Source organism: Limanda limanda, chromosome 22 (assembly GCF_963576545.1).
Source record: "Limanda limanda chromosome 22, fLimLim1.1, whole genome shotgun sequence".
In the NCBI taxonomy this organism is placed as follows: domain Eukaryota; kingdom Metazoa; phylum Chordata; class Actinopteri; order Pleuronectiformes; family Pleuronectidae; genus Limanda; species Limanda limanda.
The window spans coordinates 14,371,243-14,398,225 of NC_083657.1; the positions used below are offsets into that span (position 1 = coordinate 14,371,243).

Consider the following 26,983-nt stretch of genomic DNA (forward strand, 5'->3'; position numbering starts at 1 on the left):
CTCATCAAAAGAAGACGTAACGGTCATTGTGTGCTAATACCCAAGCTCCACCCAAGCCGTTGCTCCCCACAGTTGCCTAATGAAGCGACATGCAGTATTCTTTAATATATTAATTCATAAACCCAGGGCTGATGCGCATCATTGCTTTTCTACAATGTAATGTAAGTCCATAATAAAAGACACCGCAGCGTCTGACAGACTTGAAGCCTTGGTAGGATCTCTGACTTAATTTTTGCACCGACAGAAACTGAACCTTTTGACCTGATTATTACCAGTAGATGAAAGCCTTCCCTGGATTTATGAAACTGTTTGATTGAGGGTCAGTGCAGATATCAGATAATTGAGAAGGTTTCAAATCAGCAAGCCCTTCTCTTCTCTTTGGGCAGATATCAATAAAAGCTTTTTGATGTTCAGCAGAGCCGTTTCTTAGACTATACAGCGTGTACAACATATTATGACCAAGGCTGGGTATGTTCACTGAAAGCGTTTTATCCTTTAATAAAATCTCAGTGAGCCGCGTTGTGTGTCTCTGAACTGCCGGTAAGCCACTGTGGACTCGTTGGGTGAATTCGACTTGATATTAAAGTGTAAAACTTAACATGTTCCTTCCCTTTGAAAGTTCTGTGTTAATAATTTAAGGTACTGAAAGACACGGGAACCTTTGACATCAATCTATAGCTCTCTGTGAGATTGTAGGAGTTCTTCTCAGCCCTTTACCTCCCACTTTCTATTTCTCTCTCTCTCTCTCTCTCTCATAGAATAGAAATCCACAGTGAATTATTAAAGCACTTGCCACAGTTTCTATATTACTTAAGCTCTGCAAAGACACTATGCATTATAGATCAGGCTACTGAGATGAATATTATTCACATTCAATCAGAACCGCTTTCCGACATCTTTTAAGCAGATGTTTTTACAAATTGGCCTGGTTTGTTTCGGAGCCCTCGAGGGCTATGTCTGCACTTTTAAGCAATGTGAGACCTACAGTGATGATTTAGCCGTGAAACTTCATCTGTGCCCAGGCCCAGTAAAAGCCAATGATTTGTGGATGTGTCAAATGTTTTGGATACTGTGCAGTTTTATATCTCGTGCCAAGGGTGCATCAAGCAATAAGCTGCACATAAAACCATTTATTGTTCTTATTTTATACTTCATGACTTTTATACACTGAGATAGTTCTTGCTGGCTCTCACTAAAGTCATCAAAGGCAGTGTCCTTAACAAAATGTGTTGTGTGACTTCTGTTGTGTTATCAGCGAGTAAAGAGGAGGCTTCTGTGTCAGCGTGTCATGTGTCTTCCAGAGGCACGTAAAGTGTGGGGACCATATGCTGGCAAGAGTCCTTGGAGGAGGGTACTATTTAGCATGCCAGCCCGACACCACAGGGGGTTGGAGAAGCAACCACATTCTTCCTTGTGACTTAGTCCATGTGTCCATCTGATGAACGAGGGATGGTGGAAGTGTGAAGAAAGGAAGTGCAGAAGTGGGGGATAATGATGATGAGTCCCATTTTTCTGTTCCCTCCAGTTGTGTGTCGTCGCGGCTGCCCTGAGACCCATCACAGCTGCTTGGTATGCGTGTGTGTATGCGTGTGTGTGTAGGATGATGAGGCTCATCATAATCTGTGAATATTTGAGAAACAGGTTTGACAAATGAATTCCGTACAAGGTCATTCAAGATGACGCTGTACCAGTTGAATGCTGATTACAAAACAGCGACATTACTTGAACTAAATCAGATAAATCTCTATTGTTATTAAGCCTTTCCTATCACGATCTGTGTGTGAATGCAGAACATCTAAAAAAGGAGAACGTCTGCACATTAATCTTCATCTTTTAGTTGATGTAGGACAAGCAGATGAGGCCACCACACATTATAAAGGCGATCACATAATTGTTATTCATGTGATCGTTATGATACAAGCCATTGTATTAACCATGGGGTTATGTGTATATGGGGGCTGACTGCAATTAGCTAAGAGTAAGTATCTGTCTGGTGTATCTATGAACTCATAGATGAAACCCTAGTTAACCTTATTTTACTTTTTTCTTTACCATGCAGTTTGTTGCAGGAGCCACCAGAAGTCATTTGGATGAAATCAGTAGTTTGCAAAACGGTAATGGCTTGTGTTCATCAGACCTGAAAGAGGAGCATGGAAAGGCGGCAGATGAGGAAGAAGAGAGCAGGAGGCAGCTGCAGCTGGCCGATGGAGGCTGGATGTGGAGCCAGAGAGACCGAACAAGTGAAAGAAAAGGAAAATAAGCAGGAAAGCGGAGGGGTGGGCCAGTGAAGACGGGAGCATGTCTTCTCCTAACGACAGAATTATGACCGCGCACCATCTGTCACTCAATCATAACCAGCCAATCGGAGCTGCTCTCCAATCGGCACTGGTTTCCGTTTGGCACTCCCATCTGTACTCGCCACAGACTTAAGGAAGTAATCAAATGCTCAGATGTCAAGGAGATGGGTAGACTCATCGTTTCAACTGGGTTTTCGTCACGGTCTGTGCTGCTGTGATTGGATTCGTGCTCACGTATTGATGTAGAGTTGGGACGAGAGGGATAGATGTTTTCCTTATGTCTGTTATGTTCGGATTTTTTACACTTAACTTTTCAGACCTGCCGGGTCTTTTTACCTCCATCAAACCACTTACTAGTAAAAGCTGTCACATCCTGATCAGGAACTGGCATGTTAGGAGTTGAGCATCCTATGTTGCTGCCAACAAAAACATGTGTGACTGGCTGTGAGTGGGTGTGAGTTTGTGTTTTACTGTCTTTCCGTTGTGAGAGCAATGTGTTGCGTGGATAGAAAAGTTTGGTATTTTGCAGAGATCACATCACAACTTCTCTAATATTCCATTTCACCTTCTGATACAATAGTTGGGAATTGATTTGTCCTTCTGATTGATTTTTGGCCTTTCTTTGCCACCTCCTGCTTCCCTGTCTGAATGTCTTTGGTCAAAGCAGCCTGTGAGGACGCCATATGACAACTGGCTGCCATTACTCTGTATGCCCTCCTCCCCTTTGCTCTGTGTATATTCTTTCCCCTACTCTTCCGTACCTTTTCTAGGCTACCTCCACCATGCCATTGTGCCACTCTCGTTTTCCCTGACTGAGCAGTATGAGGGTGGGGTGGGGTTAGGGGCATTTGAATGATTTGGTATGCAGTGACAGCACCGTTCTGTTTCATTGCAGGAGCCTCCGCCTAATCTCCTTAATGGATTATGAGTAAGGGAACAAAAACAGAGGGAGGCAGAGTGAGAATGATTGGAATCCCTGCAAAGGGCCGGCAGGAAACTGACGGCATCCAGATAAATAAAACACTCAGCCTGTACATTTCCTCTTCCCCCTGAATCACAGATGTTATTAAGCAAGAGGACAATAGAGGAAGCTTGTAGTGAAAAGTCATCAGCGCTTCTGTGCTCTTTGCATTCTGATTTACCTGTTTGCTGGTGGCGCTTCAAGTGTGCTTAGTGCATTCATGCTGGAGACGAAGAGCTGGCCCCTGGTTGTGTGTTCATTTCTTCGCTGCGACATTGGATGTTATCTTTCTCCTCTTGGTCCTCAAAAAAAAAAAAAAGGAAATTGAATGTAAACTTATCAGTGAAACACCTCAGTTATCCCGGCCGTGGTATAAATGTCCAACCACAGGCATCTGAAAGACACCCCTAGTGCATTTGCTTATATGGAAGTTTCAAGGCAAAACACCCTTATGTGTTTCACTTTCAATCGTTTATTCCAGTGCTGAATATTCAAAAACTGCAGCCGCCAGTGATGTGAATCAAGTCTGACCTTTTGGGACCTCTATGATGGTATTTTTTGCTGCCTCGGGTTAAATCCACTTTGCTTTAGTCATTTGGTTTTTATGAGAATGAACCCTGCTTTAAGACCATGTTCAGTCTTTGGTTTATTTCTCTATTTTGAGTTTTTTTCTCAAAGAATTTCCATCCACTAGACACGCTGCTGGATGTTTTATGGTACATGAAAACTGTCGGCAAAGTTGTTTGAAGAGATATTATAATATTATCTTTCCTACCAGGCATTTATGGTTCTCTGCTTAGTAGACTTCCCAAACAGGTGCTCTGTGGAGGCTGAATGTAATATTTTAAACAGTGCGAGTTATTGTTGTGTGTTATGGTGCTGTGTCATTGTGGATGCAAATACTCCTGCTTTAGAACTGCTGAAGGAATATTTCCTTTCCTCATCACAGACTAAGCTGGAGTGCGCATGTGAACACACACTCAACAACAAAGTTGCTCAGAGACGGTTGAGGTCTTTTGTTCCTTTTAGTGCGAGGAACGACCTTTGATAGGTTGAAGCTGCTCAGCGCAGAGCTTCTGCTAATGGCAGTTTTGACAGCGTTGCTATTCCTCTGGGGACGGCTGCACCCCGACCAGTCTGGCTTCTGATGTGTTTAACCAGAAACTCGAGGCGTTTTGATGATGGCAGAAAGGTGGCACCTGCATTGTAGCCTACTAAGATATCAGGGTGTCAACATTGTTCCAATTCCTAATGTGTACCAAAATGTTTCATGATGATGTGAATGTCTTTGCATGTTTGGCTTATTACAGGATATGGAATGGGTGTTCGGTGCTGTGGCCTGTTTCAGAGGTTACTAGAATTCAGATTTGCCAGATGTGTGCACAATAGCCTACAGTAAGCTAAATAACTATTTTAGGTGGCTATTGTGATGCTGTGTTCTCAAATTGTGTCGGGATACTCTTTGGCTTTGTTTTATACATTTTTTCAGACAACACAAAACATGTTATCCTGTAGCGTTTTCCCTGGTTTATCTCTGACCCTCTCTCTGTGTAAGGCCCTGCAGAGCTGAGATTCTTTGTTTTTTTTCATGATTTGAGTACTGACGAAGATGACGAATTCAGTCCGAGCCTTTTTCTGCCAAACAGTTCTTTGTGTGTTCCATAAGTACTCCAGAGGAAAAAAAAGCATTTGTGAGAGCAATAGCCTTCGGGGGTTGCGCCAAATGAAAATGCTTTTTTTTCTAAACCCCCCCACACCTCACTCAAGAAGTGTTTGCTTGTTTTCTGTTACTATTCGCTCTCTCTCTCTATACTCCTCTCTCTTTCTCGTTTTACCTTTGATTTGAACTCTGACATCCAAGTCTGCCCCAGGATGTCTGTCACAAACTGCAGTCCAACGTTGTGACAATGCTTTTTTTCTTCCCGTGCCGTTTATGACCTTCTTTTTCTTCCTCTTTCTGTTCTTTTTTTCTGTTTTTTCCCTTTCAAGGTCTGGCGCACCTGACGTTAAACGACCAAGGTATGGGTTCATTCCTTTTTATTTTGGTTCTGGTTTTATTTTTTTTTTGAGAGGAACTGACTCAGCCTCTTCGCTCCCAGCCCCCTCTATACAGCCGCTTTCCCTCACAGTCTCCTCTGCTTCTTACCTTTCCTCGATGCCATATCCCTTCATTTCTTCATAAATTCTTCCTCACCTTTTCGACCCTTTGTAAAGTCCTCCCTGGTTGCTGTACCCTGCTTCCTCTCCTTCCATGCTCATTTTTTTGGGTTGTCCCTCCTGCTCTTCCTCGCTCTCCCTGCCGCCATATCTTTGTGCATTTCTGTAACCTCCACCAATGTGTGTCCCGCCCCTTGTCCTGTCCTATGGCTAACGTCCTGGACCTTCACCTCTGACCACCTTTGACCCCGACGACCTGACCCGGGGCTGAAGGTAACACTTTTCTGCTATCCCTTCTGCTTGGGTTGAAACAAAGACAAGAAGAAAACTGCTGAATACATTGGAAATGTGTTTGTTGGTCAAGTTACAAAAAAAAAAATGTGTCCATACTTCCATTCACTAACATTTCAAGGTGAAAGTGTTGTCGAATGTGCAGAGTTTCTCATCACCACTCTGCTGACATTCCCATTGTTTGGCATTCAGTGTTTTTAAAGGCCTGCGCGTTCTGATATAACTTCAAATTATATGTTAGAATTCCTTGTTGTGGGAATATGTGACTGCAATTGTGTGGATGTTGCTGTGTTATATTTGATGCTATGCATTTACAACACACATGCATATTTCACTACAGCTGTTTAATCTAACCTCACACTCTTCTTTCTATCTGACAGACCTTTTGTCCCCTTTGCTAGTTTTTCACTTGTGTTTTAATCATAAGCACCGTTGAAAGTTTCATGTAATTTTGTCTACTATAACACCGACAATGCCTTTTAATCTAAAAACAAAAGTCCAAGCCAACTGTTTTCTTTCCACAAAGTTCATCTGACCTTTCTCTGCCTCTGGCCTTGCACTGAGAACAGTCTATAGAAAAAAGCGTTTACGCAAAGATCACAAGAAAGAAAGGAGCAAGTGAACAAGTGCAATTGCCAGTCGATGTTGTGACCTTTACTACTGTGGAGAGAGCTTCCTTTCTTCCGTCGGTTTAGTTTGTGGCTGTGATTTGAGAGACAAACCCTTTCCTGTGATTATTCTTAAGTTAGTGTCACAATATCACAAGATACTAACCAATTGTGGGAAAAGTTTATCAGTCACACTACAGCGTTGTCTACAAAACTAGATTCCATCTGGGGTGGATGACTCTGGTTGTTGAAGCAGTGAAAGTCAAAGTTTCATCTGCCTGCTGAAAACGACATGCTCATCCCAGTAACTGCTTCTGTTTTGCTGAGTTCTGCCAGTATGTGGATAACCTTGCTGGTCCATGCTACAGTGGGATTTCCCTCCGGCTATAACATTGGGTCCGTTGTCAAAGCTGCACTCAGCTCTAAAATGAAGCAACAGTGCAGAGTATTAAATTAGGTGTTGTGAGAATTGTAATAAAAAAAATGGTTTTAGAGGAAAATGGTTCGACAAAGTAGGTAATTATTATTTGTTTTATAAACAGTGAAGTGAACCATGAAACGTAGTTTGGATTCCAACATTATACCACTGCTCTTTATACAGTGGTGAGAAATAGTAATTATATCCTTTGAATTACCTGCATTAATTTATCAATGTGTCTCAAAACACGGCCGAGTCTTTATCTAAGTTACAATTATGAATAATATAATTGTACTCATTGTATCATTCTTGTTCATTATGGATATATATATATATTTCAAGGACAGTTTAGAAAAACTGGTGTTAGCACACTGGGTGTGGGGCAGCACTAATTTCATGTAAAAAATACCCTCTGACATTTCGAGGTGACAATACGGCTTCTACTGCGATGCTAACAAAAGAGTGTTATCAAAAGACCATCCAGAATTCCATATTTGTCCAAGGTAATAAAAGGTTATATTGCAATCCCGAAGAGTTCACAGTCAATTGTCCATAAATGTTGATTTTGTGTGGTGGCTACTTTTCCATCAAGCAGGCGCCTCGCTAATATGACTCCAAAGGGAAAACACAGATGCTCAGTGAGGTGAAAACTTAGCCCAGAGTAACAGTTAAAGGCTCACAGTTAGCATCCTAGTTCTGCCTTTACATGCCTTTAGAGCATGTTAGCTAGAGCACAATGACACTCAACATCACTACAGGGAAAATGTTTTGTGCTCTTAAAATAACTGAGGTTAAATTGGTTGGAAAGAACAAGCAGCATTACATATGTTTGAAGAGGGTACTGCATACCAACATAAAAATATTGTTCTAGAGCTGAAGTAGGGTGGAGGGAGCATCTGGATTTTTGGCTGCTTGGGCCTGTGGTCCTGGACAACTCCACACCATGGTGAGGAAAACTGATTTTCAAGTTTATCAAGGTATCATTCCTGATCATATCACAGCTGAAGATCAGTAGAAGCTATGTTGGGAGAGACCCAGTCAGAGCCCACCCCCTGTAGAGATGCTGTGGACTAAGCTCAGAGATTGGTTCACAGCAAACATCCTTAGAATATGTCTGATCTTCAGGCTGCTCTGTTGCTTGAAATAACGCTGTGTAGATTAAAGGAGGTTCAACCTCAACATGAAAGAAACTCATTTCGTAATCACGCATGAAGCGTTTGTCTATATTTGTGATGGGCTGATGAAGTTTAGATTACACAAACACAAATGATTCCAGATAACCAGGACATTCCAAAGGGTTAACACAAAGTCTTCTACAACTGCAGTTCATTGTCATCATGGGCATAAGTATGCAGTTGATTCTTCTCTTTAAGATCAGCCATGTGTGTCAATTAAAATGATGCCTGAAAATTACCACAGAAAGCAATAGCTTATACTGATATGTCACTTGAGGATGCCTTTTTTATTTAGATACAATAATAATGGTGCAATTTAACTATTTTCACAAAATTCATGCTGTCTTTTCATATGGCATATCTAAAGAACGGTGTGTCCACGAATGTAATGTAATGTTGAATGAAACAAGGTGGTTTCACAGTATTTTACCGATTAACAGTGGTTAATTTAGTTTAAGATGATTTCTTAGCTGTGACGGTTCAGTCATTTAAAATATGGACAATTGTTTTAAAAACAAAAAATCCCAGCTTTTCCCCTTTTCAATGTTTTACAGTACTTTAAAATGAAATAATTTGGGTTTTTGATTGGTGGTTTGATAAAATAAGAAATGTATAGATATCAACTTTGGCTTTGTAAAATCCCATCATTTATCATAGTTGTGTAATGTTTCATTGACCAGGAAGGGGATATGTTACTCCAAAAATGATGCTGGGCTTAAGTAGTGTAGCACTTAAGATGTTGCAGCAGTGTTTGAGAGGCACAGAAAATATCATGTTGCTAGCCCATTTATTTTGAATAAGAAAATGAATATGCCAAACCTCAAGTTATGTTTTTACCAAATGTGTCTGCAACGCACAGCAGACTATTGATGTACAGTGTACGATAAAATGTCAAAGAAATATTACATCAGGTTAGTCATTAACAATTGAGATTATCTTCATTTATTACCTACTCACTCACACTTATATTACAACATTCGTATTTTTTTCACACACAGTTGCAAAGGAATACGCTAGGATATTTTTCTCCCTTACATTTTGGCCAATTTCTTATCTATTCAAAGCCCACTTTCACTCCAGAGTTCATTACAGGAGCTAACGTGCACACTGTGAAGGTTTCTCTCAGTTTCTCAAAGCAACAGGTTTAACACTTCATTTATTTTATACCGCGCGCCACAAAGACAGAATACAATTTTCTATCCTCAACAGACATTCACTGCCAACAGCAGATGATTCATAACCATAATCCCTTCATCTCTATGCAGCCTCTGCTCTTCCTTCCCCTGTAACATTTCCCCTAACCTCCTGCCATTTACCTCAGATCCCTGTTTGTAGTCCATCCCAAACTGGGCCGACTGTTTACTCCAGCCACACGCTCATAGTGAGAAAAGCACACATCCAGACGATAGAACATGCCAGAGGAGTGGGAAATCTGACATCTATCCATCTTCACCATCTCCCCCGAGACATGGCCAGGTCTCAACATCAGACATTCGGTCTCCGATTCGTCAGGGCGTTCTGTAGCTGTGCCTTTCCCATCAAATCTGCCATCAAAAGCAGCAGGATCTAAAGTTGAAAGGTGCACGATAGAGAGAATTTCGCAACTTTTTTTTTTTAAAGAGATAGGAACAGGGTTGGGATTGTGGAAGATAAGGTGAGGAAAAAAAGATAATGAGAATAAATCAAATATATCACACACACACGCACACACACACACAGGTGAGCTGCTTTAATGTGCATGTGGCTAACCGCATCTGGCTTCCAACAGTTCTACAGTACTTTTTCACATTCTGACATTTAATAAATAGGCCATAGGCATTCAGATGTTTAATCCATAACTTTGTTTGGGGATAAAACAAAACAAGTCCTAGTCAGGTAACAGTGTGTTCTTTCTGTTTCCCTTTCATCGGGGCTAACCACTGCAAGTTAAGTAAAACAAGGTGCAAGGTAAATTACCTTGGGGATGGATACTATATTTTCAGTTCAAAGTAAAGTAGCTGATTATGCTTGTTCCATCAAACAATGCCCAGCCAGCCATTTATATTGATCACCCTGTAGCCAGAATTAATACAGTGTTTGTTCCCAGTGGACGGCCAAAAAACATCTTGAAAGAGAAAAATCGATAAACCAATTTGGTAAAGGCGAGGACGTGTGACATGTTAGCGAATTAGATGATTTTCACCGGAGGATTTGGCTACTTCTCAGCTCTCCCTGCTTCATCTTTCCTGAAGTCTGTGCATGTCAGTGAGTGTTTGTGTGTGCACATGTATGCATCTGTGCATGTCAGGGTAGTCATGTTGTTAAGAAAAACAAAAAGAGAGAGAGAGAGAGAGGTTTTGGTCAATGTTAACGATCAGAGGCAGGTGCCTTAGCCATCACATAACCAGGCCAAGAAAATCAATGTCAGTCTCCTCTCAAACCCAAGGCTGTCCTTCACTGCTGCAGGAAGGACAAACCCCAGGCGTCAGTCACTGCTGATCTCTATCTGCCCGCCCGTTGTACCGGCTCCATACATTGGGCGGCATTCTCAGGAAGCACGATATCATGTGACGACAGCACATTTAACGTAGTGATATAGTGGTTATTGTTCAAGAGCTTTGACAGACGTGAACTCTCTGAATAAAATAAAATTGGCTTTGTTTCTTGATAAACAAAGCCCTTAATGTTAACATTCAAATTAAGATTACAGCTATAACTCACAAATTGAAGACAGTATTTCCAATCCTTACCCTCTACTCTCTGTTTTACAGCACACACTGCTTTCACGAAAGCTCGGAAACACAAACAAATACTGGTCGAAAGATTTTCGTCTGCAATTTAAGATAAAGTCGCACAGTTAATTTACATTTTGGAGTCAGAGTACAATTCAAGAAACAGTTAGGTTCTGCTCTTAATAGATTCTCACGTACTAAACAAATGATTGCGATGGTAAGATTGGTAAGAGATATAGTTTCAAGCTCAAGAAAAGCTGTAGCACAATACGATTAGTAAAGGAGGAAACCCTTTGGGCCATCCTCTGGGAGAAAAAGCTGCACGGGTAGCCTGAAGGCAGTGCACTACCGACCTTGACCTAATAATACGGTCATGATTTTATTGTGATGGGTTGAAGCTAAGAGGAGCAACATCAAATACATCCTGCACAATATTCATAAAGGTGGGAAATAGGTCAGAAATAGAGAGTCCCTTCGGATTTGGTGATTCTGATATTGATTTAGAGTTTTACCGGTTGGTAGCTGTTAATGTTAATGTACCATCACGATGTTGGGACTCCTTTTACACTCTCTGCACAGTGTCAACCTTTTTACTTTGTGTGCAATAGGGTCAAGTTTAATACAGGTCTTAACCTTTCAAGTCACTGTCACTCTCCAGATAATGTGCGTACACATTTTAAGTGAACAAGGTTTTTATTTTTATCTTGGAATTTGAGGTTTTGAACTTCTTAAAATGTGAGAATCAGTATCAAAATTGAAAATTCGGTTTGACCGTGACTTGGCTAATCGCCACATTGTTAACTCACTTCCTAACTGCACTGACCTTTATATTGAAGCAAAGCAATGATACGATTGGGGTAATTGTAGGTTCTATTTTGATGGTGTTCTTCCACTCCTGCAGGGACATTAACTGAAGCTGTGAATATATGCAATATCACCTTGGTCCGCAAGCACAACTCAATTATACTTTACCATGAGCAGTAAACAATAACAGTGCATCTGTCTCATGAAACTCAATTTGCAGTTATATCAACCGTCCATTTTACACTATGCTGGATGTTAGGTGTAGCCTATTTACCACCCCCAGCTGTCTCCAAGGTGTTCACATATTGCTCTTAACAGCAGCCCTGAAGCCATCTCAGCTGTAACAAACTAATTAAGGGCCACTTAAATAAATAAAACTACAATTTCCAATAATAGGAAAAAACAACGGGCACTTAAATGCCTCTAAATTGGAAACATTTCCGGCCCCTTGGCTTTGGAATAGTGGACGATTTCGCCCACGGATCACTTGGTTTCCATGTGAATGAAGTCTCCTGCTGCCACCACGTCCTCCTCCTCTGGAGAGGCCAGCATGGTGCATACTTGGAATCAAATTAACCAGGCCCTGGGAGATTGTCTCTTGGCAGGTTTAATGTAGATCACCCTGGAGATACTGAAGTGAAAATGAAGGGAATATCCCGCCCGATCGGTATCTAACCTCGAATGTAATAGACTAGGTCCAGGTCAAGATAGCCATCGGTGTGAAAGGAGTCTATGGGCCACTGTGTTTGGTTGCAGTCTTCATACACTATTTTTATTGATATGGTAGACCAGTAGTTGGGTTTATTTAATAACTATTATTTAATCCAACCATTATATGTATTAGTGGAAAATCATCTTCAAAATTCACTAGTTCTAAATTATAAATAATAATACTATTTTAAATCTTACCTAAAACTCTTTCTTTGCTTGCCCTGAGAAACACGCGTTTTGCTCTTGGTGTCCATATCACATTTTTCCTCAAACATCAGTCCGAACATTTTTCTTACCTAAACATCACCACAATTAAATTAACTAAATTGCAATGTCCTTTTTTCTGTTTTCATATATACATGGCTTCAAATTATCTTTCTTCTCAGAAACCCATCAACACATGTTCTTGCAATAAATAACAGTCTATTGCCCTCTTTAGTTCCACTATAATTAAAATCTCTTGAATTAAAGTGAGGATAATGGCACAAATACAAAGGCCTATCGTTTGTACAATATTAAAACCCACAAAAACAAAATTGCGAGAGAGAAGGCATGTAAGCCACAATGCAATTGTTGGAGCTATATTAGAACATTTCCTACTGACAAAATGCCAACATCTCAAGGCAGTGAAAGGTACTTGATATTCAAATTATGCACTGTGTCTTACTGATTACTGACTTAGACAGACAACTTTTTAACTTTTCCCCCCAGAGCTTTTCCGAGTGGTATGACTGCCGGCGCCGCTGTCACAAAGACTGGATTGTTTCCGTTGTCAGCGTTATGATAAAAACACACATTTGTATTAATAAGCAGGCAGGTTTTGTTACTCACTGATCCAGAAGGAATAATACCAACCAAGTGTTGGTTTTGAAAGCTCTCAAGTCCCGGAGCTCTCTCTGAATGCTCGTGCAAAGTTTTTTTTTGTATTTTTTATCACTCCCTCTTCACCTTCTTTGCTTCCTCCAAAAATGATACTTTCCATAGTGGTTGTTGCTCTACTCACTATTTCTGAGAACAGTTACTGAAGGCTTACCCGAGTAAAACAAAAGTGCTGTCGTCTTGCTCAACTGCAGATATGCGTCCCTTTGTGTTCGTAAATCAAGCTTTGCTGATGAAGGCCCGGTCACACATATGTGATGCAAACAACTATCGACTATGAGTTGTGAACATGCCCTATTAACTTATAGCAAAATGTCTATTGCCATTTAAAATCATAGTAAGGGATGCATTCTTACTTTAGCACTTTATGGCAACATAAATGACACGTTAAACAGAATGATAAGTAATGTTTATGTTTTAATGTTGTATTCTCATCACTGAAAACAACTCTTTAAAATGTATAGACGAACACACGTTTTCACTGAGATTCACTGACAGGATACAATGATGATAGTGGGTCACCTCTAGCCTGACGTTGTCATACTCATTATTCTAGTCAGAATATGAGTCTGAGACCGCTCCATTGGGCTGTGATTATGGGGCGTGTTTCAACAGAACCAGGAAACAAAATGCCTCTTCGCTCAATTGGATAGACCTACAACCAATCAGAGCAACGTAGTATGTGACGTATGTCAAGCGACGCATAGTTGTTGTCAGTTGTCTGTTTCACGAGTTTATTCACTCTCTAAATAAATCAATGGAAATGCTGCGAATGCCGCTCGTATATCCACCTGAGGCAAAGCCCCCAGGAAGCAGCCGGTGACCAGGGCTGCTCGTGAGAGCCCCGGCCACCGGCGGCGTGAAGAAGCCCGCTACGGATCTCTCTCAGAGCCTCGCTACCGGCCCGGGACCGGCCCGGGACCGAGGCTCTGAGAGAGATCCGTCCCTACCAGAAATCCACGGAGCTGCTGATCCGCCAGCTGCGCTGCAGAGCTCCGCTGTCATGGCTCTGCAGGAGCCAGCGAGGAGGAGAAACGGCAGCTAATCGTTTTACACTTCCTTGTTGCTCCAACATTAACTACAACAGCGTCCCAACTTGTGTCTTTTTTGTCTCATATGTGCTGAGGAGCGTAGCGCCCCCCCCCCACACACACTCTCTTTTTATTTATATGACTGCTTGTGTGGCTGCAGCATCGGGGCCAGCTGATAAATTAAACTTTTTCCGAATCCCGTAGGAGGACGGCAAAAACATCTGTTCGATCTACAAATGCCTTGATCACGTTCCTCTGTTCCTCTTTCAAAATGAATGCGCTGTCGATGTCTGCTGAAACAGACTCGATGGCAGCAGCGACACATCTCAGCTCTGCAGGCAGCGCTCTCTGGTCACGTGGTTGATTACGTCAATGTAGATCATCTGTCAATCATCGTATAAAGCCCGCCCTGACGATTTGATTGGATCGACCAGCTTCGGGTCTATCATAGTTTCTCCCCAATGGAGCGATGCCAGACCGAACTTCCTGAACAACAAATGTTGTGGGCGGGGCTAAGTTCGTCTGGCACCCAGGCTAGGTCACCTCTGCAATGCTATACAAGCTGTACAGCATGATTAATGATAATCAGTAATAATTTAATCACACTAATCTCACAGCAAGTAAACATATATATCACAAAGAATAGTTCCTCCATTTCTTATTGTATACTGGTAAAACATGTTTTTCTTTTGAAACGTTGACATATCTCAACAACTTAACCTGAATTCATTCATTCCATCACCATCAATAAAACATGTTGTCCTGCTGGAGCCAAAGGAGTCCGTTAGCATATCCATTACGAAAATGTGATGCTTGTATTAAAATCAGAGTGTGATCGCTAAGTTTCTGTTTCCCCCATTTGCATATGTATATTTCAGAACATTTTCCTAAAATCTTTTATTCACCATTTAAACTTTTCCAGCTATCATGTAAAATGTTGAGCAATAAAGCTGAATAAAGCTTGAATTAAAATTTTGCTAAAGTAGAGACAAAATGAATATTAGATGACAGTTTAAATATAACCTTGTTTGATCTCAAACAAGGTTTAAGGTGCCACCAAGTACCCTCGCACCTTATGATCTTCTCCATACCTAATCATTCTTTCTCATAGTGTGTCCCGATGGATCATCATTTAGAGTTTTTGCCGTGACCTCTTCCACCCTGCTCAGCAGCCTGGGCATGGTGGGCTGTCTGGCTCCAAGCCTGCGAGGCTACTGCAGAGACATTAGGCCAGGATGACAGAAGCTCTCACATAGGCAAGAATTTCTCCTGACACAGCAGCAGTGTAAAATGGATGGAGCCTCCACAGCAGCCTGAATCTGCTTAACACAGTCCTCACAGCCATATAGGGAAACGTCTGAGATGAGTAGATCTATGGCTATGGGACTTTTTTATGAGACGACTCATACTATAATATTGACAATGATGGGAAAGGAGGAGTTGTCCAAGCAAAGATTTAAATATATATAGTGCAGGTATTTCTGTACCTGACAAAGATGATATGCAACAGTTACTTCATGATATGTTCCTATTAACAGGTCAGCAGTCTATGTATGGGTTAATGCCAGTTAATGGCGTAATCACCATCATGAGGCTAATGCTGATTGACAGGTTTGGACTGAGGCCACCCTGTCTGACCTTCAATGGGTCCCTTGGGTGAAGCGAATGACAGAGTGTGAGGTGTGTGACAGTCCCAGTCCCTCTACACCCCGCCCTCCCCTCTCTGAGATTGATTGGAGGCCTGCATCGTGTTTCCAAGGCTAGTCACGCCTCATTATTGGCAGCTTCACTTAAAGAAAGTGACAGGAAGCGTCATACAGACAGAAAACTCCCACTTGACTATGCAGCGGGCACACACATGCACATGCAGCCAATTCCCTCTACTACAATATAGATGTTCTCTCCTCGAACCTCATTTCAAGCCATTACATTCAAATGGCTAATGCCGAGATAGCAGAGGCATATCAGAAGAAATGCAAACTCCTAATGTTGGATTTAAGTTTTGACTACTATCACCATTTCACTAGAGAAATAAAGTCATTGCAGTTTGAAAAAAGCAGTGAAAAACTGAGGGCAAACAGAAAATACAGAGGCTTCCATCTGTTCAAAGAATTGCAAGAAGACAGGCATAAAAGTTATACTGTGAGTTTCTTTCATTTTGTACGAGCAGCATAATGCCTGGAGAATAAATGCAGTAATTTAATGACACCTTCTCTATTGTCCTCCCTTTATCTTCCCAGCCAATCAGTCCACCTTCACTTAAATATGTCTGGCGGAAGGCAGAATTCACAAGCAGGTCGTAAACACTGTGGGTTGGCTCTGAAATCCCATCTCGTGAATTGGTAATTACAACACAGATTGTAGCCGTATGGCTGTGCACAGTATGACATATTGTGTGCTATATGCACCTAGAATAAAACATATGGTTGGCTTTGTCAAGAAAACATGCTTGCAACATCCAAACAAGCATGAAAATAAAAAAATATCAGACATGACTTATGTGAACTGTATCTGTGTGAAACAAGTCTGTCTTGACGTAAATTTGTTCAACCTGTACACATAGACCTTTTTTGTAATACTTTTGAGCCCATTTCCACACAGTGTGCAACAAATCACAGTACTATTTATTACAGCCCACAAATTATGAAAATGTATCCTCAGTGAGGGCAAATACATCTTTTGTGATGCTGATTTCATCACTTGTTTATATTCATTTAGTCTGTTAATCTAATACAAGCTGACAAGCTTTTAAATGTAACGTAAATTGCTTCCAAGGCCGTTGGGGCTGATGTGCGTGTTGGCAGAGGACAATATTTAATGTGATCTGATTTTAGAAAAGTCCTAAATATAATTAATTTAAGTAAAATGCAACCGTACTTGATCTAGCCTTAAAGAATTAGGACAAAAGCTCAGACCTGAGGTTTGAAAGATTGAAATGACAAACTAAACAAAATTTAAGCTGTCCCAACTGTGTAAGTCTTAATTCATTTACACTAAAAGTGCATACAATGGAATACAAATATACATATATAAACAAAACAAAATTTAACAACATATTTTTTCTTTAGGTATAAATACATAGAATTTAACTATGTGAAGATATAATACAAAGATATTACAACATCCCTCATATATTTTTGAACATATAATAATAATACAAATTTGGTTAGGGTTTTTGTTAAACTTGAATATTCTACAACTAAGCTTCACTAAGCTTTTCATTTGTTCATAATTGATTTAATTTTCCAAATCAAACATAATGCATATATATAACTGACTTAATTCAAAGTGTCTTGACCTTACAATATAAATTTTACAATAAAGGTCCTTTTCATGATGAGTTTAATGCAGGCTAAACCAAAATATTATAACAATTACCCATAATCCTGCTGTACTAGAACAAAGCACAGGGGCAGAGATAATTTACAGATACTAAAGTGCAAACCCATGGATAAAATATGAAGCACTGCGCAGTAGTTCTGTCTTATCCTGGACTCTGCCCATTTCTCTGTGTTTGCTGACCCAAGAGTCTAGAGTAAATCCACAGAGGAGAAGTCATTAAATCCATTTATTCTTAAAAAATTAAATGTTGTCCGTAGATTAATCTTCCTGCTCTACACTCTATACCCTTGTCTCAGAGCTGCCAGACACGTGGGTAATGTCCACGAGTCAGCATACACTGAGTTTTTTTTTTCCTTTGCACACAAGATAATCTTTTCTCTAAGATAATGTCTCGAACATCTTTACTGAGTAGAGTGACCCAAAATCTACCCCATACATTCTTTATTGCACAATCCTAGGAATTCAAAGAAAAAACATTGTTTTCAAAATCCTAACAATACACTCAGTAAGCACTCCGAACGTAACGCCATGTTTTAGACCTGCTTGCCCTAATGCATTTATACAGTCCGGAAAAGCAGCCAATGTGCCCCTATGTTTCAGGGCTTTTGTCATTGTCATATTGATTTTGTGTAACCCTAAATAAAACTGCAATTTAATTTATAACTAACTAACTTCATCCTAAGATATGAATCTAACTGATAAAATCCTCTCTAACGTACATACTGATTTTAGGATGCCTAGAATTTGAATCGACTTTTACTTCGGGCAAGGCGTTCAACCACCCAAGACTTGTTTAAATATTTATTGGAATTCCAGACTTTGTTGAATCACCAACTTTAGGTTGTTGCAGCCTATACATGCATTAATAATGAAGTCCTGAGTAACAAAGACCATGATTATAAAGCACACAAAATGAAATACCCATCATGTTTGATACGAGTGGATAAAGCCATTATCCTCTCTCTGTTTTCTTTTAATTGTGTAGACCTTTACCCTCAATGTTTTTTTCCCGAGATTCAATTTGGTGACCCTATTGTTCTATCCCTCCTTTTTTATACATTTGTGGTCCTTATTTAGAGAGGACATAATTGAATTTGGCCCATGGGGAATTAATCTTGTGGCAGTGTGGTCAGAGGCTGGAAATTGGATCCAGGTCAGGTTTTAACATGTTGTAATTAAGGTCACAGGGGGCAAAAAGGAAAGAGTGGAAATATAATGGGGAAGGAGGGCCGGAGTAGCTCACAAGACAGATTAGAGACAGAGTGAGGACGGGGGGGGAGAAGTGCGGATGTGGGAAATGTGAGTAAAGCTATTGGGACTAGTAGTAAACAAAAAATACTGAGTCATGGAACTCATTGAAGAAAATATCTAAAGATGACTGCAAGGAGTAAGAGACTCACGTAATAGAAAAAAAGAAGTGAAAGTGAGGACTAAGAGAGAGGGATGAGGAATGGAAACAGGATGAGCAGTGCATAGACTGTGGCATATTTTCATTTCGTGACGTTTAACCAAAGGTACTTTGTTTATATGAGCATAGCTAAAGAGCCATAGATTACCAAAGGCTCTCCAAATTAAAGAGAAATACACTCCCTTCTCTTCTCTTTCTTTTCTTTTTCTGCCTCCTTTCCTCCGTCCATGGCCTTTTTCCGTCTCATCCGTGTCATCTCCTGCGCTCTATCTATCTCTCTGTGTTTCTGTCCCTTCCTGTTTCTCCAATCTTGTCTGCTCTCCGGAGAGACAAAATCCGGTGCTGAGGGGAAACCGATGAAGACAGGGATATGTGGAAATAGAGAAGGGGATAGGGGAAGGAGGGGCAACGGAGGGATGAGGCCCATCAGAAGATGAGTGTAACAGGAGTAGAATGATAATGACCATAGAGCCCTCGCTTTCCACCGCTCGGGCTCTCTACAGATGTAGTGTCAAAGGGAGAAATCCACAGAGCATGCATGTGCTGTAATGTGTAATCTAGTCCCTGCCTACACACGGCCCTCTCGACTCGTACAAAACAGAAGCTGCTGTAAAACCCTTGAGGGAGCAGGAACTCCCAACAATTACCACAAGGAACATCAAAGCCATCGCACAGTCATAGAATTAATCACCCTCTTCTATGACACACATATCCTTACGCACACTCGATGAGGCGGTCTTGCCTCGTATCTTATTTCTACAGTCTTAGCATTGTTCAATTGCATAACGCTCATGAATACCGGTTCTGTGATAAAAGCTTTCCAGGCGTTTAGAGAGAGAGCCAAGAGTTAAAAACCCCCGTTCTTTTTCTGTGTAATGTTCTGTAAGCATTTAAATGTAGACTGCAGCAAAATTGAAAGCTGAATAAGTAAATTTCGGGCCGCATATTTAATAGTCTTTTCAGGAAGAAAAAGCAGCTCTGGCTGGCCGATGAGAGGGAAATGTAATGAACAAGAATAATCACTCTCTCTCTTTCACACTTTCTCTCCCTGTGTCCCGGAGAAAATGATATTTCCGCATTTAGAAAATAAAAAGAAAGGAGGTAGCGCTAATCTCTTTGGTGGGAGAGGAGGACAGACTAATGAAACATGTTGACACATGTATTAGAAGCTGCCATAATTGAATAAGGGGATTTGGACGAGAGAAAGAACATTATTAAGATATGTGGGGATTTAAAACTGTAGAGAAAAGAGGCCAGGCCAACTTAGTCAAACCAGGGACTAAAAACATCTCCTTTATGTTTTCTTGGGGGGGAAAGAGGCTTGGTTTGATTATCTCCTTTGTGGCTTCATATGTTATTTTTATGTTCTATTCACAAAAAAATATATGTATATGTAAACAACAGCCGATGTCCCTGGTTTATTTATATTTACTATACAGCCATGATGGATTTGAACCCGTCAGTTTGATGGTTTCCTTAAAGAATCTGCCCCCCACCTGCAACCTTGAAATCTGATTAACGCAGTCTTACATATATGTAGTATGGTACATACACTATATACTATATAGAACCATTCAAACAAACAATAAATAAGTGCCAGCGTAATTTTTTTTTTTGTGGAAAATAAGTATGTTGGCCTGATGTGGTGCAAGAGCAGTAGTCATAGTTGAACCAAAGAAGAGAAGCTATAATAATATTCCTTTTCTTTAAAAAAAAATTGAACAAACAGCCAACTCTCAGACATTAAAAAGTAAGTTTACACTGCAAAAATATTTATACTGCAGATACCTCTTTATTTCCAAATGCACACATCTTAGCCGTACCTGCGCAGGAGAATACCGTCTCATTCCCATTCAATAGGACTCTGCTGACACCCCCAAATTTATTAAAACTTTGTATGGGTTTGTATCCCTATAATGTTTTCAATGCAAGATGAAATAACAATGTAGGAGGGCTACTTCAAATTATTGTCAAATGAAAATTGGGCATTTTTCTACACATCTGAACAATGGTTAGAAAGCATTTGCATTGATTGAGTGCTGCCACGCACCAATACCTGTTTCTGTTGGGCCAATGTCTGCGAGAAGAAGCTTGTGGTTTCACAGTTGACATGTGCTGCTTCACTTATATACGTTATCCCATTGTGGTGGATGTGCCATTAAAGGGAGTGTTATAACACATATAGTGACAGAAGACAAAGGAGCGCACTGCAAAATGCTTGAACCACACATTAGGTGTATATTCAACGTGGTGTTGGAGCCTCACCTTGCATATCTGTTAACACACTGACTGCACAGTGTCTTTGCCCCTTGAGTGTTTCAATCCTATTGCTAATTAGCAGATAGTCACAGTCTCGGAACCCTTGCCTCCCGCTCACCTCCTCTAATCCCCCACCGCATGTTATATTAATAATTAAACACACTAAAGCCGGGGATATTCATCTTCGTTTGTTACAGGACAGTTGATGTAGACTTAATCTCCAAGGTCCATAATTGACCCAAGGTTTTGAACTGTGCCACTATTTGCCTATAGCATTGTCAACAGAATTAGTGTGACATTAAAGTTCTTTTAAACTTCATCAAGCTAATTATGTTTGAATACAAACATTGAAATGGAATGAGTTGCAGTGAATTATATATTTGACCGACTTGTAAATATTATTAATATAATGACTAAGACAAAGAGAAAAATGTGTTGAAAGTATTCCAAGTTATTTCTGATAGAGAGGCTTGCCTCAATACTAATAAATGACGAAACATAAATGAGCAGCTATTCAATTAAATGTGAAAAAGGCAATGTTGGACGACACTACTGTTTTATTAAATGAATATATCCTGAGGACCTTTCTGTGCAATGCAATTTGCAATTCCCCCCTGACTCCTCAGAACATGATGGCTCAGCTTGGTGTCAGTGTACTGTCAGGATGCTGCAGGTCAGAATCTTTACCGGCTGAATCGCCTCTGTGTGCAGCTGCAAACATTTGAGAAATGACTCAAAGTGACCTTGTCCTCCAAATGGCTCCTTTTGGCAGTCGTGGGACAGATCAAAGCTACCTATCTTATCTCCAAATGGGTTTAATTGGGCAGACAATTTGTGTAGTGACGTTTTCCAGATATTACTGAGGCTTGGTGAACCAAAATAATTCCCCCTTGTTAAGATAAGAAGCCAGTGCCAACTGTCTGGAGTGCTTTCAGCGCATTCACTCTGCGCTCTTAGCATCAAGGTCAACTGTCGAATAAGCCAGGCACCGAAGTTCCCCACCAAGGTTAATGGGAATTCAAGAGCTGTTCAAAATGTATTAGCTGTTTTAAATGCAGTATTTTGTCACAGGTACACTTGTGTGTGTACCAATCAATAGTTGAAAGGCTGAAATGACATGCTATTGTGTAGTTTTATTATTGAACTTTTACCACAGCACGTAACTCATTTCCTTCATCAAATTAAAAAACAAGTAAAAGCTTGCAGCTTCTCTGAATTACCCCGCCTCAGTTTTGTCCCCTGCTAATTTTGCGAATTCACAGGGCAATGGGTGGTTTCGTGCTCGCCGGAGCATACAAGCAGAGTCAGTGAGCCAAGTGGAATAACATTAGAGGCCCTTGCAATCAGAGCAGGTAGTAGGGGAGGGGGGGTTGATTTGTGTTGCTGTTCTGATCAAGTGCATAACTAATGACTGCTGTTCTAAATGTCAGCGGGGACGCACAGCTATTCTGATGGACACCTTCTTAGCCGAGATCACACAAAAAAATATCAAATTACCGGTCAAAATCAAAACAAGAGGTAATTTTCTTCAGCAAGCAGCAGGGGACCCGAGATATTATGAGGAGAAAGAGGAGCGGTGAGACTGGGTGAGAAGGGGGGTTGGAGGAAGAAAGGAAACACAACATCAAGTGAAGCCATTACGCAGAGGTGAAGACCTTCATGTAGACTGTGAGCTTTTATGTTGATTGAGAACAAAAGAGGTCCTGTGTAAGTTATAGGCCCGCTTAAATGTTAAAGCACATTCATGAATAAGATATTATAGTTATTTCTCGGGGTGCATGATTTGCATTCCCTATTCCCAAAGCCAGTCGGCAAGCATTTTTCATTTGTATGATTTAAGTGCCCTTGCCTTTGTGGAAAAAGGGAGAAAAATTACTACTCAAGAATTACAGTACACCTTACACTATATGTCTGTGGCATATGCAAATATCAAGGTTTATGAGTGCTAAGATCTTCTCACACACTTTAGACATTGCGCTTCAAACTGATGTGAAACTTTAGTGTAAAATGTGATTAATTAATCTTGTTCCTTTCAAATTTAATATTATGTTATCTCATTCAACAGGCCTGCTTCCTCAGGTGGCTGTTCTTCTTTCACCTGCATCACTCTGTAAGTGTCTCTGTGTGGAGGGTAGAGCTTTTTACAACAATGCCCTCCTGAGGAAATTTAGTGTAAAACAGTGTAAAGGCACTGCTCATCCAAACTATGTGTCGTAGGACATCAGTCATTCGCTGAGTTTTCTCTTTATCTCTCTGTTTGACCGTGTGTGTACTCACTTGACCTCTGTAATGAAACAGCCACTGTAAGTGAGTAGGTTTAGATGTGAACCCATTTCCTTATAAAGAGCAATTGCTAAAGTGATTAGAGGTTTTGCTTTTCTGTACTGTGTTAAGGAGATTTAGTTTGATGCCTTCTCTGCTCCTTATCCCATAATTCCTGCCCTGCATCAACTGATTCTTCTTATTTCTGGCCTCCGTCACCCTTTCATTTACTTTGGCTTCAGGATAAGCTCATCTGGCTTTTAGGACATTAGCTTTTTCTTGACCCGTAAGACTTCTTTTCATCTCTTGCATTCTCCCTCTACAGATTTTCTTGGCTCCCTTTAAAGGCCAAAGTGCACCTTGTATTTTTTTTTCATGGTTGTGAATACATTTAAAATGGAAAACTCTGGATTTTGTAACCTATTGTACAGGTTTGCCTTTGGATATCAAAGTTTGTTCCGCAAGACACCGGATAAAAACACATACAAGAAAAGTGAAACCAAAATAAAATCTAGTTTGCTATGTTGCTCTTTGCTTTTCATTCAAGTTGTAACACAAAGTCAGCTCCTCCATTCCTCCACTGAGGCAGTAAAAGATTAAGGGTGCGACAAAACTCTCTCGGAGCACTTTATGTGGTCTGTGAAGCATTTAACACTTGTTTAACCAAGTGAGAGCAATGGCATTCAAACTTGGCTGTAAACCAGTAGTGTAGTGCAGGGTATATGGAAGTATATGGTGTATGCCCGCTTCCAAATCACCTGTTGTGTGCATCCTTCATTCGTGTCCTGCAAGCCAATTTGTTCCTAGGACAGCGAAAAGCATCACCCATCTTACTGTCATTGGTTAGTTAGGATAAGAACATCAAAGTAAGCCAATCAGATGCCGAGTAGGGCGGGTCATATCTGTGTTTGTCTTCCTGGTAAAAAATATGATTGACCAAACTCATTAAAAGCAAACTACTCAAACATAAAAATGTCAAGCTTCATGACGTTCTGTCTCCTCTGTGCTGCTCGCCAGCAGCTCCTTGAGTGACGGTAGTTCAACCCTTTTTAACCATTCATATTGCAAATATTACACTATAAATGGTGGCACACTCTAGCCTACACTGTTTGCTGCAAATCATCTCTATGTGAGAGTTTGAAAAATAAACTACTGGCCCATAGACAACTGAATTGACACAAAATGCATCAACAGCCTGAAGTGTGTGGGCTGGTATTGATGCAGCATCGGAGTCATAAATTAACTGACAATTTCCCCATTTGTAGCTCAACTGAATATGCAGGAGTGGTACATGTGACTGTTTGTATCGTTTGCTGGACAGGCTGGGGAAAAAAATTAAGTTCCTAGCTCTCCAGGCATCACTTCTGAAAACGATTAATGAACCTCAAGTTGTGTGGAATTCAGCTCTCAGCCTTCCTCAAAGTTCATTATTATAGTGTATTCATAGTCAAATCTCTGCTTGTCCATAGCACACAAGATAAAGTACACAACAGAGACTCTTTTTTTCTTGTTTTCCAATTTATACAAAAATATACTGTCTCTGTGTGTTTGAAATTGAGCACAAAAATGTCACACGCTTACATTCCCCTGATGAAACATATACCATTAAAATTCAGTAGATCTGGCTGTTTATATGGATGTGCACCAAATTGCGCACACTCACAGCATAGAGGCATGTTACAGGTCATGATCTTGCTGTTGGATGAACCCTTAACCAGCTTCATTTGTTATTTCTCTTTTTCTCTCCAGTGTAATAGCTATATACAGTTCTTCCCTCTGCTGCACAGTGTCATATTGGTACCGCAATATATAGTGTTGCAGAGGGTGTAGTAATATATTTTGTTCCTATCTGTGCACCTATAGTGGTTTTTTTTTGCAGAATAATAACCAGTTTTATTTATTGTTTCATTTGAAATTCATATATAGTTACAAGCGTACCCTTGAACCATCGTCAGTCCCTTTTGAAATCAATTAAGCTGCACCAAAATGCACATACTCATAATCAGTTCCCCATATACGCCCAGACATTTTCCCCATTAAATATTCCCTGTGAAAACTTTGAAAATGTCCTGCATCGTGAAAGAAGGTGGGGGGAAAATCCTGAATCCGACTACTTGTTTGGACCAGGAACTCTAAAGGGTCCTTTCTAGGCCTACGTCCCGTGGAAACCTGGTCGGTAGTTTTTACATAAACTTTCCAACAAAAAAAATATAACCTCTCTTCTGGAGGTGCAATTTCCATCTACATATTTCTATATTTTTTTAATCACTGTGACCTTGACCTATGACCACTAATTTGAGTCCAAGTGACGACTGATCCAAAGAAATTTCCTCAAGGCAGTCTTGAGATATCACATTCAAGAGGCACAAATCATGTTTTTCGAGGCCACCTTACATTAACCAAAATCGAATCAGTTAATAGGTGAGTCCGAGTGTTACAACTATATTGTAATCATTCATGAGTCCAAGTTGTTTGTGCCAGGTGTGATGAAATTCCCTTCTGTCAGTCCTGAAAAATCCCATTCACAGGAAAGTAAGGTCTCTATGACCCTGACCTTTTACCTGTCCCCAAAATAGAAGTGTTCATTTTTGAGTCCAAGTGAATGATTGTACCAAAGCTGATCTTAAAATATTTCATTCAAGAACAACTTTATGAACTTCATGTGGCCACTGTGACCTTGACCTCCAAAATGGAATCAGATCACCCTTGAGGCCAATGTTTGTATACAATTTGAAAACATTCCATTAAGGGCTTCTTGAGATACCGCGTTCACGAGAATACAGTACTAAGTACTCACTGAGTGAATATCAAAGAGAAGTGCAACCATTTTTTAAGTCAGCTGTTACACAAAGTCTAAGTTAAAATCACTTTGACCCAGACAATTAATTGGAAGATTAATCAACTAATACTGATATTAAGTGAATAATTTAATCAAGCAGTCGGGCTCGGCAAAAGTAACCACAGACCATTAACTCGGGCGGAGCTTTACAGCATTACAGCATCAGTCCAATCACATCTAACAAAACAAGCACACTAATCATAAAGGAACAGAGAGGAGGCCTTGATGGTCGGCTACTCCAGCATTTATAAAGTACTCACGTTAACCCTTCATAAAGCAGCAAAGCAAACTGGATCGTTGCTGCTTTGTCCTTATTTTACTCTAATCCATAGACAAGTCGCACTGTGCCAAATCCTTCATTTCCCTTTAATGATATGTCCTCTTCATACACCTTTTTTTTTCTCTCTTTCATCTGTTCCTGACTTTTGAGTTCACTCACAGTTCCCCTTATTTATTGCCTTTGTGTAATTGACTGGACGTTTCACGAAGTCTCCGGCAGGCATCATTAAAAACTACTTAGGACTTTCAGTGCTCCAATCAGGTGCCTAGGTAACTAGTTTCAGATGAGCAGGAAGACTGGATGTCCTATCCAGCCGAGCAGCTGATTAAATCGGTTTATCATACAGATGATAACCATGGAACAAAATGAGGCCACTGAAAAGGCAACATGTAGTCATTTGAAGGCATGACAATTATCTTGCAGTGTGTAATGCGATGCCATACGAGTTGAACTGGGGTGGGGTGTAAAAAGGGTTTGACAGCAAAGTTTGATTTGTGTGTCATATGCAGTGTGCTTTGCCTCCAGTAATAAGAGATAAATTATACGCGCT

At 40.5% G+C, this 26,983-nt stretch overlaps 1 protein-coding gene across 3 annotated transcripts in view; it reads left to right on the forward strand.

Moving 5' to 3' along the window:
• The window catches only part of nrxn2b (neurexin 2b), a 533,986-nt gene that overhangs the window by 80,701 nt on the left and 426,302 nt on the right, over positions 1-26,983 (forward strand). For all 3 annotated transcript variants that reach the window (XM_061066072.1, XM_061066073.1, XM_061066075.1), the window contains exon 3: positions 5,248-5,277. In XM_061066072.1, coding sequence (XP_060922055.1) covers positions 5,248-5,277 — 30 coding nt within the window. The remainder of the gene's footprint in view (positions 1-5,247; positions 5,278-26,983) is intronic.